At 34.6% G+C, this 20,262-nt stretch overlaps 1 protein-coding gene and 1 long non-coding RNA gene across 2 annotated transcripts in view; one reads left to right on the forward strand and one right to left on the reverse strand.

Annotated features, from left to right (window-relative positions):
• The first annotated feature begins 3,708 nt into the window (after positions 1–3,708).
• LOC133317347 (putative late blight resistance protein homolog R1B-16) overlaps positions 3,709–20,262 on the forward strand; it is a 30,496-nt gene continuing 13,942 nt past the window's right edge. The window contains 5 exon segments of the mRNA XM_061519208.1: positions 3,709–3,886; positions 3,977–4,092; positions 4,923–5,069; positions 7,015–7,185; positions 10,096–10,664. Of these exon segments, the coding sequence (XP_061375192.1) occupies positions 3,709–3,886; positions 3,977–4,092; positions 4,923–5,069; positions 7,015–7,185; positions 10,096–10,664 (1,181 nt within the window).
• Positions 11,238–14,099, reverse strand: LOC133317346 (uncharacterized). Its single transcript, XR_009752297.1, has 3 exons — positions 13,475–14,099; positions 12,018–12,080; positions 11,238–11,440 (listed from the first exon to the last, which is right to left on the reverse strand). It is a non-coding gene; the product is annotated as an uncharacterized LOC133317346 (long non-coding RNA).

A 20,262-nucleotide genomic window follows, 5' to 3' on the forward strand; every position in this document is an offset into this window, starting at 1 on the left:
AAGTTGCAATCAAAAGAGTTCCTTTGTATTTACCGTACAAATGCGTGCCATCAATTTGGATTATGGGTTTACAATATTTGAAGGCCTCAATGCACTGGTGAAAGGTCCAAAATACTCGGTGAAAGACAGCCTTATCCGTATACACTCGACGTTCATCAACACATTGGTTCGTATCAATCTTGAACACAGAACCCACATTAACCTGCGTCATGTATGTCAGCCAACCAGGCAAGAATGCATACGATTTATCCCAGTCGCCAAATAACTTGACAATGGCTTTCATTTTAGCCTTCCAAGCTTTCCTGTAAGATATGTTGTATCCATACAAACATTGTACCCTCTCTTGAATAAGAACTGGCTTCAATGATGGATCTTCTTTTAACATACCTATATAAAAAAAACACTGACCAACAGTCAGAATACAAACTGATTAACGTAAACATACCTTAGGAAGTTAGATATATCGAATAATACATACTGATAATGGTTGCACATATCACATCAGAATCCAACTGTCTATGATCCCGGGTAAGACCTTGGTTTAGGCAGGTGTGTTCTTTAACCCACTTACTAACCACCCAAGTATTTCCATTCTTCGGCAACAATGCCCTCACATACCAGGGACATCCATCATTATGGTGTCGACACTTCATCACAAATCTATGGTCATCACTTTTTGCCACAACGGCAGTACGGTGAGCCTTCATACAATATAATTTGACTGCATGTTGCATTTCAGATTTGCTACGAAACTCCTGATACAAATATAAAGGATCCCCTAATTGCCAGCCACCGTGATCATCATCGTCACCATACAATATCTCCGTCTCATCATTAGGGTGGGCCCAATTAATGAAGGAATAATGTGAGCTTTCATTCCAAAATGGCTCGACCTCAGAACCTACGGATGCATTATAATGCCACCGTCAATACCATTCATAACAAAAAAAATAATTGCTAAATTAAATCTTTAAAAAACAAATCTTACCACTGCTAACAGGGTCAACACGAAGTGGTCTCGTAACCTACGAACCCGGGGATGGTGAGCTTGTGTCAGCGTCGAAATCATCCTCTACGTCAGTATCTGACGTGTCACCTAGCGGAATAACACTCTCAGGTTCACCGTCCTCATCGCTGTCCATATCGGCATCCTGTTCATCCTCATCTATTTCCCGCAGTGTTATCTGACTTATGACATGTGCAGGTGCAGATAAATCGACTACTCTTTCTTCATGACCAAAATACGGTTCACTTCTTGTATGCATGGGTGCAGATGAAGATTGACCACAATCTAATTCAACATATATCTCAATAAAATTTTGAAATTTTCGGTCAACAATTGCATCTATGACACATTCGACATCTTCATCATCACATATATCGTTACCAATGTAGTAAATAGCATCCTTACCAACTGTTGTCTCTACCCTGGCAATCATCCGTTGAACGCATTGGCTGCCTTGCAGACCCAATTTTTGCTGAATTCTCTCCTTTAACTCATTGTATGTAGTGCCCCGTTTGATTTTCAACATTTTCGTTTTTCCTTCAAATTGAACACCATTGGGGCCTTCATAATGCTTTTCATCATAGTAGATCATTGTCACATACATGTTTGGACTTGTGCTCATCTTCCTCACGAAATTGGGACTTGGGTTCTGAAGTTGGGGGTTTGGGTTCGGATTTTGGGGTTTGGAATTGGGCAATGACAATGATTTCACAATATTAGGTCTGTAGAGATGGTGGGATGAAATACAATCGGATTGAGAGGATTACACATGAACAAAGGGAGCTATTTAGGTTTACACAACAACAACAATCGAAATGAGACCGAAAACATGGAAAATATAGGGTTTCAGTCGATATATAGTCGACTAAATATCGTTACTTAGTCGACTACATATCCCAAAAATGTAGTCGATTAAGATGCTTTTCTAGTCGACTAAATATGCGGTAGTCCACTTTCTGAAGTTTGACCATTTGCTCGACTAAAAAAGCAAGGTAGTCGACTAAAAGGGGGCAGGTTGGTGGATAGTTCTGGATCAGGGGCAAATTGGTTATTAATTAATTAATGAGGGGCAAAAGGGTCAAAAAGCCAGCCATACCACCATTAGCAGTTTTAATTTGATTTTTAGTACAAGGAAACACATGTGTCAATAATGAGGCATCACAGATCATATGATCTGACGCGCCTGAATCAATTATCCAACATAAATTCCTACTGTGAGCAGAGAGAGCAAGAGGGTTACCTAAAATGCCTTCATACACTGTATTGGCCTGAGGAGCGGAGGAGGAATTACCATCTACAAAAATCTGAAGTGCTTTGGAGGGGATTTTTCGGCGAGGGTGTTTGGTGAAGTCCCACCATTCCGGATAGCCAACGATCTCATAGCATCTACTCTTCGAGTGTCCAGAATCCCCGCAATGAGAACACACTAGAGGTTTTGCCGAGGAAGGACCTCTGCGTGGTTTGGGAGATGAGGGCACAGCAGTGTTGCGTGGAATACAAGACAGAAAAGTAGAGGTTTCCGGTGAAGAAGCAGGGCGGCTCATTGTGACTCGTTGGTGATGCTCGCGACGGACAAACGCGTAGGTGCTTTCAAGATCCAGTTTGGTTTCTTTTCGAAGGATGTCTCCACGGACCTGATCAAAATTGGAGTCCAAGCCATTCAATAAGATGTAGACGCGGAGACGGTCCATGGAGAAGTGCGTCTGAACCACGCCATCAACGGTGGAAGCAGAGGAGGCCATGCGGTAATCAATCTCCTGAAAGTTGGAGAAAAGCTCAGTATAATAGACCGAGAGGGCTCGTCCATGTTGTTTAGCAGAGAAGGCACGCTGATGGAGTTCGAACAGGAGGGTTTCATCAGACCCATCGTAGAACGTCCGACGAGCAACCTCCCAAATTTTGTGTGTAGATTTCAGGCGGATGAACCGCTGCATGAGGGCTGGGCTCATGGACTCAATGAGCCAGCTTTTGACTCTGTTGTTTTCGGTAACCCAGGTGGCATGGGTGGGATCAGTGGCTGGCGGTTTGGACGTGTGGCCAGTGAGGAAGCCGGACTTATTACGGGCTCCGATGCGCATCTCCATTAGTTGAGACCAAATAGGATAGTTGGATTCATCCAAAATGAGAGTTACGGGAAAGGAAGAATGTTCTTGCTGAATAATAATGTTGGAGTGAGGAACGGTGGAAGAGGGTGACGAAGAGGTGTTGTTGGTAGTGTTTTCGGTGGAGGTGTTGTTGGTAGTATGTTCGGTGGTGTCCTCCATGGCTGCTAGGGAGGTAGGGATCTGATGCAGAGAGAAAAGAAGAGCGGGTCAGGTTTGGGAAATTAGGGATTGGAATATTGCAAAGGAATTGGGATGCGGGTTGGGTAAGAAAGGTTACACAGGAAAGGAAGGATACATGTTGTGGAAAAAATTAAAGAAGCGATGTGGGGCCGTGTAAGGGTTATTTGGATCAAAAAAATTCAACTGATACCATGTTGAAACTAATTCATAGAACTGTACAACATCTTCATTCATAGTTACCTCTCAAATGAGGTTTATTTATACATGTCATGTTAACAACTTATCAGAATAAATAGGAACATAAATATACAAACAAACTCTAATTTAAACAACTTAATCTAAACAAACTAAACTTATCTCAACAGTAATTTAAAATTAATTTCTTTCTTCAACACTCACGTTGGGTTATAGAAAGTCATGGCGGCAGAGCTAATCGCTGGGGTATTTCTTCAGTCTTTCTTTAAAGTTACTTTCGACAGGTTGGCATCCATTGCTTTCCTCCGTGGAAGCAAACTTAAGGTTGTGCTGAAAAAACTCGAGCTTACAGTTAATTCTATCAACCATGTGGTTGATGATGCAGAGAAAAAAATCGCTGGTACCTGTAGCTAATTATGTGGCTAACAAAAACCTGACACATCAGCCAATATACTTTGCAGTTATGTGTAACGAATTACGTGGCATTCAGGAAATTTGAACTATTCATGTAACATTCTGGTTGATAATTTGATGAACAATGACAATTTCATCACTGTTACGTGGATTGTCTTATATTGGATGCAAGCATGTACTATGGAATGCCTTGTTTGTGGGGCTAGAAGCTTAAGAAAAAAAATGCAAAATACGATATAAAGGGTAAAAAAATGTAGAGTAAATATCTTTTTTGGTCCTCAGCAAATTCTACGATGCCTGCTTTAGTCTTTAGCAAATAAAAAGGCTATTTGTGGTCCCTAAGAAATTCAAAATGGACCCATTTAGTTTAAATCGTGGTCCATCACAAATTCAAAAAAGACCCACGTTAGTTCTTCAAAAGAATTAAAATGGATCCACTTTGAATTTCTAAAGGATCGCGAATAACCTTTTTATTTGCTAGGACTAAAACGGGTATCGTAAAATTTGCTAAGGACCAAAAAAATATTTACTCAAAAATGTATTAGCTTCGGCTTGGAGTATAAGTCATTTGTTGTAGGAAGTCTCCTAATTAAACAGTTAGTTAGGTAATAACATTTCACAATATGTGGTTTTTTTCAATATTATTAAACTCGACCTGAATATTGATCGAATTGGGAAAATGAATTACTGATTGGATTGATTGACATGAACATATATAAATATTAATATTTAAATTTAATTATATTATCATATTTAAAATGTGTTAAATAAGATTCAGTATATAAGCTCAAAAATTAGCCAATCACACTTTTACAAGTTTGTGAAGCATAAATAAATAAAAATACATGTTATTACTACGTCAATTTAAATGCAACTCAAAATCTCCATAAGCATTCCTTTTAATGACATTTAAAATGCTGGATGTTGAGAATTCATATTTTTCCAATTCATCTACATTAAAATAAAATGACATATAACATATGTCATATTCTTTTAATTTATTGGTCCGCAAATTACTTCAGTATTGGAAGTTGAGATTTGAGGTCATTTTAAAAGAGTATACTGTCGTTATTCAAGAATTGCAGTTCCAGAATTTGCAGCTCCCATCACGTGAAGACTGCAATTTGACCGACACAACAGGATGCAAGATGGCAGCGTGCAACTGCAAGGTGAGCTTAAACTTTTGACTTGTTTGAAAATTAGTTTTAACAAAAAAGATAATAATTTTTTTTCTTTATTTATGAGTTTAAAAAAGCAAAGAATTTTTTAGGAATTTTCATAAATTTTTTCGAAACTCTTATTATTTCTAAAATTAAAGTTTCTTAAATTCGGAGAATTTTAATTTACAAATAAGGGAAAAGAATACATTTCATTTTTCTTTCCTCTCCTTCATTTTCTTTGAATTTTTTTTCTACCTTTTTCCTTCAAATTCTCAAATAAAACCTTAATATATTATATAGAAAGTCTCAATAGATTCGATTAGCCATGCATAAGTACAATTGAATTAATAAGTTGGTAAATAATATTTCTAAAATTTCTTTTGACCAAAATACCTTTGGGAATTTATCAATGCGCAAATTTAAAAAGGTACGTGGATAAAAAAAACTTACTTAATTCCACCAGTCATTGCAAAATTTTAATGTAAAATTATTAAAAATTTTATGTCACGTATTATTATTAGGTAAGTTATGCAACTAAACAATTCATCGTATACATATTATTATTAGGTAAGTTGCGCGACTAATTATTATATAGAAAAATTGTTTGTCATTTTAAATAATATAAAGTTATTTTATTTTAAATAATATAAATTTATATCATTTTAAGAGAGAAATAAAGACAAAATAATATTTTTTTATTTAAAATTTAAATTAAAAAAAGCCACCCACTTTCTTCCCCATAATTTTTATTCCTTGTGTCTATCTCTCTTCTAAAATGACATAACTTATGTTATTTAAAATGACAAACATCAAACTCTTACTATATATTTGTAAATAGATTCTAAATTGTTATTTTTTTCTTCATATTTTCTTATTTAATTTGTAATATTTAAATTCTTTGCCTGGGAAATTAACACATAGTAAATAATAAAAGGCACATGCTAATGTAAATAAGAAAGGCATCTAATTATAAAACATGAGTTACAATATTGATTGTTTAATTTATTGTTATCTTTTTTTTTTTAGGTTACAAGGAATAGAACACACAACCACACACTCACACACACCCTATTACACACACCCACACCACTAGGCTAGCCCTAGTGGATAATTTATTTTATTGTTATCTTTTAAAATAAAAGATCTTGTATACATATATTTTGATATTATGAAACCTAAAACAAATTAAACTTAATTATATGAACTTTCAATTAATAAGAATGGATAAGCTATAAATATTTGGACATAATTTTTTTTTGCTAGACAGACGTAAATTTTAATTTCATCAAAGTAAGCAACAAATCAAAAATTTAAAATGAAAAATACATTAAAGACTTAAGCTAAATATTTATCGTAATTCTTATATCACATTTTATATATAGGAAATTAGGATAGATGAAATGGTAGATGTGGATTTAAATAGAGAAAAAAAAAAATAGAGCTGTTGGAAGTTTCAAACATATATAATGGAAATAGTAGATAGAGAATTAAATAAAAAATTTGGAAGTTAATTGCAACTTCATATAGGCCATTAAACAACTAGAAGACTTAAATTCATTTGACTCAATTAATGTAAACCTGCATTTTTTTTAGGGTTATGTTTATGTCATTTTACATGAGATAAATAACTTTTCCACACAAAAAAAGGTTGGGTCCCACCACTCTTTTTTTTTCTCCTCTTATCTGTGGGTTCCACTGATATTTTTATTTTTACAACATAAGATAATTTCTTTCCTACAACATAAGAAAAATATATCTTTTTTTATTATGTGCTGTTACTCTATAAGTTTATCTGAAGCGTTACAAAGAGTTGGATATATTTATATTAACTGATGTTTAAAAAAAAAAACAGACATTAGATCAAATGTTTAATTTATTTTCTCCAACTATTAACTATGTTTCACATATTAAAATTTAGAGGTAAATATCAAATAATGGTAGTTTACTTAGCCAGGAAGGTGAAGTTATTTGGAATCCCCCAGAAAGATTGCTAACTTCCTCTTTGGTGGATCCATCAAGCAGCACATATGGTAGAGATGTAGAAAAAGAGGAAATAATCGAATTTTTACTTTCAGACAATGTCACTGACAATGTAAAGAACAAGCAGGTACCTATAATTAGCACAGTGACAGTGGCGGAGTCAGAATTTATTTTTAGTCAGAGGCAAAAAATTTGACATGTCAAAATATTTATCATAATTACACATACCTTTTATTTTTTAATAATATATATTTATGATATATATTATTCATTTAAAAATATATTCTGATATCATAATTTGTAACATTAATTTTCAAAGTAATAGGATTAATGTTATTTTAACAAATAATAAATATTTATTTAAAATTTAAAATATAAAATAAAATTCAATTAGTAAAGAAAGTGCAAATTATATGTATATATACATATATGAAATTTTAATGTGATTTTTATGAGCATTTTCATGTGATCTTTATGAATATTATTTCATGTGATTGTAATGAAAATTTATTTCATGTGATCTTTGTGAATACTTTTTTTTATCTTTTACATTTCAATTTGGTTTGGGCTTATAAACTTTAGGGGATGTATTAAATTATGATTTTAAAAGACTTTTTTTGAGATAAAAAATCTTATAAATTTTAATAGAATTTATAAGATTTGAAAGGACAATATGGATTTATACGATTTTAAAAAACCATATAAATTTTTAACAAAAAATTTAAAATTACAAGAGTCAATAAAAATAATAATAAATAAATGAAATGATATTAATAAAAAAATAAAACCTAATATAATTTTTTCAATCAGTAAAACTTAATATAATTTTTAACAAACATTCAAAATTATTAAGCATCAGCTCTTCACATATCTAAAGCTATACTAGTCATCCACGCATCAGCATCTTCTTATTCCTGCTCTTGGGTTTGACCAATGAGTTAAAAATTATCTTCTTCATTAACTGGTGATACTGAAGATGAAGATGCATCTGCTATTTCAATTGAAAATTTATTTGAACAACATTCTTTGCGAAGAAAGTTATGTAGTCCTATACATGCTAGCACAAGCTCTGCTTGTGTTTTAAATGGAAATGAAGGTGTTGACTTAAAAATTGTGAACCGTGATTTAAATATGCCAAATATCCTCTCAGTTACATTTCCCAATGATGCATGATGAAAATTGAACACGAAGAATATTAGGATTATTTGGATTTTTAATAGAGCTTGCCACCAGATTATTAAGATTTTTAATATGTATCATTGCCAAACACGAAGAATATTAGGATTTTATGCTCATTATAATCCAAAAATTATACAAAAGAAGAAGGTCGACAAAGAATGTATGTGGTAAGCTTATTAGTTCATTTTTTGAAATTAGATACATGTTTATCGTCAACTCTATACAACTATGGTAAAAAAAATGAAACACATCATTAATCGTGAAGGAGGAATACCAAAACCTGGTAAATACATACGACAAACACAATCATTAATCATGAAGGAAGAATACCCAAATCTAAGAGAATATATGAGAGTCAAAAAAGAACATACCTTGGCTTTGAGAAAATGCTAGAGTAGATTGTGAGGCATTACAGTAGAGAAATCTCAAGAAATTCTAGGGGTTATGGTGAGATTGTGAGAAAGACATCTTATGTATATTTCTCACTAAAAAGTCTCACGAAATCCACACCAATGGAAAATTCATTAAAATCGTCAAATTTTTTAATACCACAATATTGTTTTTCCTTTGTTTAAAATCCTGATTGAATACCAACGGATTTGGACGGAGTCTAAATTAATATTTTAAAATTCTAATCGAATACCACATGACTTTTTTTCAATCCTTTAAAATTCTAATTGAATACCAATGGAATTTTTTGTCCAAAATTAATCCATTAAAATCCTCTAAAATCCTAATCCAGTACACCCCCTTAGTTTGCAACTCGGTAGGCCTTACAGACCACATTAGGTTTATTAGTTTTTTATAATAAGTCAGGTCAAACCAATAAATCAAGCCTTTAATAGGCTAATAGGCTAGTATAGGCTCTAAATATTTTAGATAAGTTTAGGCTATTAAAGCCCAAACATGCAGGCCTAACCTACCCCATTTACACCCCTAGTCGTAACCTGTGAGGAACATGAACATAGAGGGACAGAACAAACTTCACAATTAAAAAGAAACATGGAACAATCAGCGATAAATGTCTAAAATCATTTAAATGACATTGGATCCACATAAATCATTTAATCAATATTTTAATATTAATTTTTTTAAAAAATACTAAAAAAACAAAGAATTTATTAATGGGTATGTACAAGAAATTTTCATACTCCATATATATACATATATCTTCATTGAATTTTCTCTTTAACAGTTTTTACTTATTAATTGCCAAAAAATTTATTCCTGTTGTGAAATCAAATACAAATAACACGAAGAAACAATTTAATTTCATTACCACTAGCAACTGTAGCTCTACATTAAATTATTTTTAAAAAAAAAATAAACGTAAAACAACACTCTATTTTTCAAAACAAATAAAATCAATAAAACAACCACACAAAAAAGTTGTAAATAAAAAAAAGGCATGAATTTCACTCATGTTTGAAACACCCAATAAACAATTATGGTCAGCAAAGACAAAAAATTTCCCTTTTACAATGTTCAAAAATGTAAATAAATTTTTTTCTCATCGGATAATATAATTACAAATGCATATTCTAAGAACATCTATCCGTAAAATCTTGAGAAAGGAACGAAATATCGTACATTGTCGCAGAATGGCTGAGTTCCGGGTGGTTAGTGCGAATAAGAAAAAAAAAAGGTTAGAAGAAAATCCTAATTAAAAAAAGATGAAAGAAGAATAAGAAATTAAGAAGAAAGCGTTATCTGGTCACACACACAAAGCAGCTCAAAATCTTCGTCTGTTATAAATTTAGCTAAGGCCAACTTACAATTTGAGATAGGACCCAATTATAGTTATTTATATAATTATATATAATAAATAAAATTTACAGAAATGTAACTGAGGCCCGGGCCCTACCTAAGCATAAAGTGGCTTCGCCACTGCATAGTGGGTTTCGGTGGGATGGGAAAGACAACCCTTGCTCAGCTTGTGTACCATGACCAAAGGATGAAGGAGCAGTTTGAATCTAGTAGAGCATGGGTCTGTGTTTCGGATTATTCTAATGTTGTTGGACTTACAAAAGCAATTCTTGAGTCGTTTAAGTTTTCAACAGATGCTGAAGACTTTATACCACTCCAAGATGAATTGGCGGAGAGAGTAATTGGCAAGAAATATTTGCTTGTTCTAGATGATGTCTGGAATCTTGATCGGGAAAGTTGGGAGGCCCTACATGCTGCCCTTAACTGTGGATCTCCTGGAAGTAGAATTCTTGTCACTACACGTGATAACAAGGTAGCATCAGTCATGAATTCCCAACTACTTTGTTTAAAGGAATTGAAGGAAAATGATTGCTGGAGTTTATTTGTGAGACTTGCTTTAGGGGACAAGGATGTAAGTGAATATCGAAATCTTGAATCAATTGGCAGGAAAATTATAGAGAAGTGTGGAGGGTTGCCTTTGGCTATAAACGTATTGGGAAATCTCTTGGGAGGAAATCTGTAACACCCTCTCTTGTAGGCCTCCAAAAGAGTTGTTTGCTAAGCGGAATTGAAGTTCTTTAATAGTATTTTAAAGACTAAAAAAATTCGCTTTTACATTGCCAATTAAAACTAAAGAGGGGATCTGGTTAATTACAAAAATCAGAGTAAACAAAATTTCTTAAACTTATTAAAAATATAAATTTCCTGATGGACCTTGCTGTCTTTAAAAATTCGTATAAAATCCAGTTCAACAATTTAAAAATATATTCTTTGTAATCTGGAAACTAGACATCTGGGGATTCACGTTCATATAAAATAATAGTGATTTGGAGTTCGTTTTCCCCTCGAAACATAACTCGCAAAATAAGAGAGAAAATAGTGGAAATATCACAAATGTCCTGGCTGGTAAAATTCATAATAAATCGATCTTTCAGAATTTCTTTGCAAGGTTTATATATAATGAAACTAGACACCTGGGGCTACGCGTGCATATAAATTATAAGAAAATCGGAGGTCTGTAGCCCCAGTACGACAACTTACAAAGTGCTCGCAAAGACTTTTCAAAACTCAGCATTTAGATAACATGTCAAAATCCTTTTCGCAAACGTTTCAACATCTGTTTCCAAAATACTTGCTGGTCATAAAATCGTAATGCACTAATAAAATCATAGTTCACGTAATACAAGCTTCTCAATTTCATACAGTCATCCATAAAATATCACATCAATAGTAGCATGCCCAAACAGTAGAGGTCAACAGCAAATATCCAAGTCCTCAAAAGCTTTTACGTCCTCCTGCCATTTTGTAAAAATAGCAGCCCCAAAGGGGTGAGAGAAAATCCCAGTAGTGTGGCAACAAAACCATAACGCAACAATATTAACTAGGCACAAAATCATAAATAGTCACTTCAAACATTTAATCATTTTCATCATATATCATAACGCGTATATAACGCCCTTTTTCCTTTACGCTCATAGCACCGTCGTGCGCATAGCATCACAGTGGGTATTCCTAATGGCTCCCATGAAGGTGAATCCCACTGTGGAACCTATGCGGACTGAAGCCAAGTGTCTCCTCTCCTGGTACCAGGCATGCCTATATGATGCATGCTCAGTCACATGTCCTCAATACAAATATATATATATATATATATTCAAGATGTCATGAATCAAGTATACATGCCATGTTATGCAATCGCACTCAACAGAAAAATGTATTATGATGTAAAATGCATGCATATATCATATCATCCTTTCATATGCTTACCATTGGCTCATCATCATCATAACATACATAGAACAAATGTGAGCAACACATCACAATTCCATACACTAGCCAATAGTCACATTAGGTAATACCGCCTACACATACCTTGTGTCCAAGCAATAATCAACAGCACCAAAATTCAGCTCACTCAATAAGAATTATGTGCACCTAAAATACATGTGTGACAAATCAGAATTTGTCCCATGCCATTCCCATAGTTCATCAACGAATTTTCATGCTTTTCATTTCTATTCTGTGATCGGTTTTCCCTAACTCCTACACCATATTAATTTCTTACTCAAGTTAATATACCAATTGTCCTTAATTAACAGAATCCAAGCTAGTTACACATGCATGTAAATTCGGCTCCTTGCCCATGGATTAAGTGCTACATATATAGTATTACCTAACCTGATTTACACTAACTAGAGTGTGCTAGTGAGGCATACAGTATGCTGCCAAGTAAATCTTAAATTCTTAAGAATTTGATACAGCTACATGATCCCACACTAGTTACCTTGTCCTAAATTAACAGAATACTCAGATCAGAATTTTAATACATTTTTCCCATATCATATGAAATTTCCATTCCTCTGGGTACTTAATTTTATAATCGAATTCCAAGGTCTTTAACTAAGTAGATTTTCTGACTTATGTTTGGTTTTATTACTTATACTCAATAGTCAACACTCAAGGTTCCTCATCCATACAGATTCGGTCTTTATGGTCATTAATTAGGGACTCTCAGCTTATTTTGTTTAACATAGCATTATTCATTTAAATTAAGCATGTGTTAATTAAACATTCACTTGCTGCCTCCATCGCTTATTAACCAAGGCAAGGTATCCCCCTAACATGTATATGAATGGCCGAACAACCAAGACAAAAGGGATTCTAACGTTTGACTTATATTTACTTGTTAACAACACCACAATCCAAAGCCCCAACACATTCTGATTCGATTTCTTTTTTTTTTTAAGGTACTAAGTGTGTGTAATTTTTATTCAATTCAAAATTGACAAAATTCTAAGACTACATAAGCATACAGATTCAGTTTCGAAAACTATTCCCTAGAGGCTCAGAATTTTAGTTAGATCAAACTGCTTACATGACTTAAAATTAAATCAATAATCCTTTAGTGTGAGATTTATCCAACTTAAACATGTGCCACACTACTAGTTTTCTGTCTTCATATTATTTTACTGATGTGCATAGCTAAAGATTCTAGCACCTACCTAAACGGTTTAGGCTAGAGGCTAGAAGTCATAATTTTGTTCATTTATTTATCCTCTTCTACAAGACCAATGATGCGCTAAAAGGAACCAATAAGCATGCTGTAATTTATCTTTTACACAAGCAGAGTCACTAGTCTACGAAACAGATTAATTGAGACCCAAAGGGAGCTATTTCCATGCTCCAAACGATCCTTTAAGCTAGTCTACACCAAGGTTCCAATGCAACAGAATTAGGAGCAAGGAGAATGAAAAATGTACATCCTCCTAGGCTGCATACCACAACCGAGACAGACAGAGTGAAGAGTCTAAGGTTTTAGGTTTAATTACCTCCTCCCAAGTGAGCTACGGTTCTCTAATGGCCAAGAATAGAGTCCCCAATATAGGCGTCACGGTTCTCCCTCTTTTACTCTCCCAAGTCCACGAACTCAGCCACATGCAAGGGAGTTTACCCCATTAAACCGATTCATGAAATAGAAAGTAAGGAGATGAAGAAATGTCTCACCTCCTTGATGGTGGTTGCTTCGGCTGGAAAGGAGAAGAAGGGATCGCCGATTCTGCATGCAGAGGGACTCTTCATCAACCGAGGATGGTAGGGTGGAGCTAGGAAGCAACAAAGAGTTTACTTCTCCACTCGGTTATGTCTAAGGCCGAACCGAAAGATGACAAGCAAGGAAAGTTAGATGATGGTGGTTCTTCTCTATTGGTTTCTACGGTCATTTGGAATGAGAGGAGGCCCAACTTTGTTTCTGTATCTAAATTAAATCTCCCCCGTACAGTCTCCCCCAAATAGCGCCTAGGAAGTACTACCATAATGGTTTGAATGCTGATAAAAGGGTCACCAGAGACCAGAAGATGCTAGGCTTTTTCTCCGTTCATGCGCACAAGGGCTGAAGGGGTTTGAGGGTGCTTTGTGTGAGTAACTTTGGACAATGATACAAGCAATCAGAGTTCCTTTTCTCCATTACACCATGCGCATGCAGTGATGAGGGAAACAAGTGGCTGATTCTCTACCAATAATAGGCGGACATGTAAGATTTGTTTGGGGTAAGATAAGGGGTCATGTGGAGAAGTACCTTGGGCTGATTTTTTGGCTTCAATTTTGGAGATTTGGGTCGTGGCCCTAATGGAGGGTGGTTCCAAATATATAAGTCCAATAAAGGGTTTGTTCTTTGAAATAAAATTAATCACATAACTCTAATGAATACTCATATAGTTCTAATTAGTGTTACACTTTCTATATGTTATCTTCATTTGTCCCTATATTTTTAACAAGGGTGTCAATTGCCTACAATAAATATTCATCATAATTGTTATCCCACTACTTAATCAAATTGAATTTAATTCCATTCTTGGGGAATAGCTATATGTCATAATTAAATTCTTCCTATACTTATAACTAGAATTTCACATGCATAACATAGATACTCACCTTCTATGGTAATACAAATAATTCTCTACTTTCATTTAACTCGCCCCTAAAGCAAGCATTTATATAAAATCCGAAGGCACGTGCTCTGCCACATTCCTAATCGCAGTTTAAATAAATTCCTAATTAGACGGGATGTTACAAAATCTCTCTCAACTTTTTTGGAATAAGATACTGAACACTGATATGTGGATTTTATCGAATAAAAGTAACATTAATCCGGTACTGAGATTGAGTTACCATCCAATCTGAAGCGTTGTTTGCTTATTGTTCCTTGTTTCCCAAAGGTTACCGGTTCATAAAGGAAGAATTAATCAGGCTTTGGATGGCAGAAGGTTTGCTGAAATGCAACCCAACAGATGAAAGCGAAGAAGAGTTGGGTATTCAATTCTTCAATCGTGTCTAGAGTCAATTTCATTTTTCCAACAAGCAGGAGGTAGAGATGATTGCTCCGTCATGCATGATCTTGTCAATGATTTAGCAAAATCGGTGTTAGGAGAATTTTGTTTACGAATAGAGAGTGATAGGGTGCCAAATATCCCTGAAAAGACACGTCACATTTGGTGGTGCTCTGATGAAGTAAAAGATGTTGATAAAATATTAGAGCAAATTTACAAAAAAGGTGTAACACCTCGTATATATCCCGGCAATGTTATTATAATATCGTATTAAGCTGCGCTTAATTAAAAATGCGGAATTACTTTTTCTTTTCAATTATGATGCCATTAACATTACCAACTTGCTTAATAATCCATTAATAAAATATCGCTTGTATGTAATTGCAATAAAACAGCTAACTGAAATACCTCATAACATAGATAATATAAGTGTGGCTCTAGTCACGGAACTACAACAACGTAGACCGGACCATCTAACAGTTTATACAACTCCAATCTAAAAAGTACTAACAGAAAGTGTCATGGACAATCCCCATGTTCACTCAAATAAGGCAACATGCCCAACATCAGTCTCAACAACAACATATCATACATAGTGGAAAACATAAACAGCATCCAAATCCAGTCATGCTAACATAAAGCAGTAAAACATAATCAGCTAAGCTCCGGCCTCCTGCCGCCTGAGGCATCAGTACCCATACTACCTTATCCTGAAATAAGCATTCCCCAAACGTGGGGTAAGATCTCTAAACTAGAAATCTCAGTAAGACAGTGCGTCCTCAAGGATCTTCCACCCCAAGCTCACTTACATGTGCAATATAAGTTCAAAAGCAGTTTATCATTTATCATTTCTAAAATAATGCAATGCAGCAGATAATCATGCCATGTGTGTCAATACTAATCTACTGGCCAGAGACAGTGCAGGTATACGTCTATCACCTACACACCGTGCAAGTACCACTTGCATTCACCCCGGTACACCGTCTTGTATAGCGCTACATACTCAGGCTTCCCGTCAAGATGAAACAACACATGCATATTAAAAGTCATTACATGTAAAGTTCAATCATCATATCAAATATCCGAAAGCATGTACACAGCATGCATAAACCATACCCCCATGGGACATGGTGGAACCACAACATGGCTAAACCGAGGACACGAAAGCTTACCTCTAAGCTAGCTATCCAATGCCACAAGCTCAAAGTCCAACCACAGCAGATCACAATATGATATGGACCAAATATAAATCAATAACATGTACCACATGCATACAAATTAAAGACAACGCCTTTTCATTACGCTTTATGTCTTAAGGCTTCTCACCAAGTCATAAGCCCTTAATCACTTGATTCTGACTTAGTTTAATTAAAACAGAAGTTCAACTTCATCAATCTAGGGTCCACAAACCCCCAATAGCCTACTGTCCTCACAGCATAGCTATTGTTCTTCGAAATCCCAGAATATCCGGATATTCCTCGGGACCATATCCGGATATTCAATATCCGGATATCTCACTGTGCATATCCGGATATCCAGAATCCCATATCCAGATACCAAATATCCGGATATCCAAAACCCCATATCCGGATATCACATATCCGAATATTCATCAGGCAGATATCCGGATATTTCACGACAGAATGCAGTTCTGCATTTTCGTGAAGATATCCATCCAAAGTTGGGTTTTTAACGATTTAAAGCACCTAAACATGCATTTATAGGTGTGTTCAACATTACCCAACAACAAGTTATCATCTTTAAGCCTTAACATGCATCAAGCTTTCATTTTTAAGCATTAAACTCATGATCAAAGGTTGGTATACATACCAAAGGCCAAAACAGAGGGTCAACTGCTCATGAAGCTCCCAAAACAGCTTCAACAGCTACTGGGAATATGGTGTACGAAAATACTACACCAAGACTTGACCTTTCTACCCAAATGTTGCTTCTTTAAGCAACAAAATGCCCAACTCAAGCTTCCACAACCAAGCCAACCAAGTCAGCCCCAAAACTCTCACCAACAGTGGCTGAGCACTCAGAGAAAAGCACCATTCTCCCTCACCAAGCTCACTCTCAAGTGTTTACAAAGGAAGGATGAAGGAAAAACAAGAAAGGAAGTGCCTTGGACCCAAAATGGAGAAGAAACCCCACAAGTCAGCCAAGCTGATCAGCCACCCTCAACTCTCACGTTCTAAATCTGTTTTCTAGGGCATTGTACCCTTAGAAATGGGTATTTATAGCCACAAGTCACTTAAACACACAGTATTAACTTTAATTGCTACGCTTAGCATTTTAATCCCAAACTTTAGATTATGGAACTACATAATTTTCTAAGATTTATCATATTTTTCTTATAATTTTCTGAGCACCTTTCCGGTACGCGCTTTTCCAAGCCAGTACCGGTTTCTAGCACCAGTTCTCATTATCTGGACTTGAAACTCGTTTTGCAAGTCCTACATATTATTCTAGTAATTAACATGCACTTACTTTAATTTTCCGGGATACTTTTTCGGTACTCATTTATACCGACTAGCAGAATCAGTATCTGCACTTTTCTTCCGAAAAGCGACTTTCAGCAATATTACCCACTTACTATAATTATTAAAGCCTCATAATAATTATTAGGGTCAATTATGGAATCATTTCCTATTTTCTCATAATTTATTAATTAAATTCCTTAATTAACGGTGCGAGTTCTTACAAAAGGCTAAGCCTGTGTTTAAATATGTCAGCTTGACCAAGCCTGTTATCTGTTCTGAATATAATTATCGGTATGTGGCTTGACTTATTTACAAAAAAATAAATGCCTGGTTTAGCTTATTAAAAAAAAATAAGACAACAAAAATTTATCCAAAAAAATATCCAATCAACAAAACTAGTGATTCCATAAATATTCATAAATTCAATGTATATCTAAACAGCATAATATAGAACAAAATCATTCAAAAAGTCTGTTTAACTAATAAAATAGGGTGAAATAAATTGAGGAGAGAGAAGGTTATTATAAGTAGTATAAAAAATATACAATAAAATAAAAATTAATATACTAGGTCAGCCGGAGAGGCTCTACGGCCGAGCTTTTGAATTGGAGCCTGAGGCCTTTTTATTAAACGAGCTTTTACACAAGTCCAAGCATTGTTTCAACAACCAATTCTAGACATGTAACTTCAGGCTTTCACGAGCCGAGCCAAAGGCCCTTGATTTGTTTACCACCCCTAGCTAGTTGCCAACAAACTACGGGTGGTTCATCAATATTTGCCTAAAACTAAAAATAAAAAGTTGAAGCTTTTGTATTTTATAAATGGGCTTTATTAATCTCATGTAATAGGAGAGAAGTTCTCTCTTGTTGTAGAGATAATTATGTATGGGACTCACCTGCTTATAAAAAAAGTAAAAAAGAAGAAAAATAATACGAAAATCAATGTATGTATAGGAGAAAAAAATATTCCCATATAACATAAGAGTATATTTTTCCTTTATTAAATATTACATTATATTTATATAAAGAAAAGATAAGGTAACAATTGTCTTAATTACTTTGTTTAGTTAATTTTTAGAAAAAAATACTCTCATCAGGCACTGAAGGTAGCCATGATATTATTTTAAAGTAGCGTTTGATTTTATTTTTTTTAGTTAATGTTTTTTTTAGGTTTTTTTTGACTTTTTTATCCTTTATTAATTAATTAATAATTATTTTATCCCTCATTCAAAACTATTTACTAATCTATCCCTTTTTAATCGATTAACTTGAAGATTTAATCGATTAAATTATCAAAACTAACAAAAATAATTGACTTAAAGATTTAATCGATTAAATCTTCAATTTAATCGATTAAATCTTCAAAAAAAAAAATGAAAAAACATTTGAGAGGCTTCATGACATTTGAGAGCCTGCCGTTAATCCGTGCGGTTTTTCTATTAAATGCAAAGACGAAGAGGTAAGGGAGAGGAATCAGTGACTCTCACTCATTATTCTTCTTCTCAGGTACCATGTTTTTTTGCTTTTTCAGAAATTGAAAAATTATGATATGGTGTATTGAATATAAAGGAAGAGAAGAAAGAGACAATTGAAAGAGACCCTTGTTGTGAGTACAGACATGGAATTGCAATAATGAAAAGTGAAAGGAAAGGGCTTTCGGAGGTGGACAAAAAATTGCAATATAATAACGACATTGTCTGGCCATAAAACAATTGTAGGAAGCCGCTCAAATGTCTTTTCGTTTTTTTTTTTTTTTTTAAAATTTAATCGATTAAATTAAAAATTTAATTGATTAAAATGAAAATTTAATCGATTAAATCTTTAAATCAATTATTTTTATCAGTTTTGATTATTTAATTGATTAAATCTTCAATTTAATCGATTAAAGAGGTGTAAATTGTGTTGGATATATGCTCTTTTGGTCACTAAAGTCCTATTGGGCTTCAGTGACACTTGAGCCCATGAGGCTTAGGGTTGAGTTATGTCTAAGACCTAAGCGTATATATTCATAGTTTTCTCCTCTTGTGCCTCCAAGGTGAACAGATCATCAGAAACAAACCCCAAGAGGCAGACGTTCATCATCTGAACGGTTGCCCACACAACCATCTCATCCTCCTCGAGAGATAGTCTGGAAGATCACAATCCAGCTTCAAGGAGGTTGTTCGTGCTGCGGCGCTGAGGTGAGCTGTTCGTGAAGAGGAATCCTACAAGGGAAGATTCTACACGAGACCTGCGCACCGAGAGGTAATTGTGAAACAAGGATGATTCGATAAGCATACCAATGTACTAGGTCCTAAACCGCTTCCGCATAAATCTAAGATTTCCTTCAATTGGTATCAGAGCCTTGGCTGTACATTGGTATGTGAATCTAGTTTCACTATTCATGTAATTAGTTTTGCTTCTTGAAATGTGGCACCTAGGGTTCTAGGATTATGGTATGAATCTAGCATGTGTATTTTATAATTCATTTTCATAAAAGTTTAAATTTTAATCGGTAAAAATGCTTTAATCCATGGTTAGGGTCTCTCGTGTATTTCTCGATTTGTAACAAGGAGGCTAATCCCATATGATTAGGTTTCCTCCTTGTTGGTTTTGTTTATTTTTGGAATTTCTGTGTATTTTTTCAAATATTTTGTAAAAGTTCAAGATCGAGAAACCGCGAGTAAGATGCGCAGTCAGAACTGTCGGAGACTTTTCGAGGTCTTCCCGATCTCGGAATGAGGCGATCTATATATGGTTGGAAAGAGGACGGAAAGACGAACGCAACGTTGGGTGGCTTACCGCCATCTGAGTTTACACGCGCCCCCAC

The sequence above is a fragment of the Gastrolobium bilobum genome, unplaced genomic scaffold (genome assembly GCF_033153095.1).
Source record: "Gastrolobium bilobum isolate Gb01-03AN ecotype WA unplaced genomic scaffold, APGP_CSIRO_Gbil_v1 utg494, whole genome shotgun sequence".
Lineage (NCBI taxonomy): Eukaryota > Viridiplantae > Streptophyta > Magnoliopsida > Fabales > Fabaceae > Gastrolobium > Gastrolobium bilobum.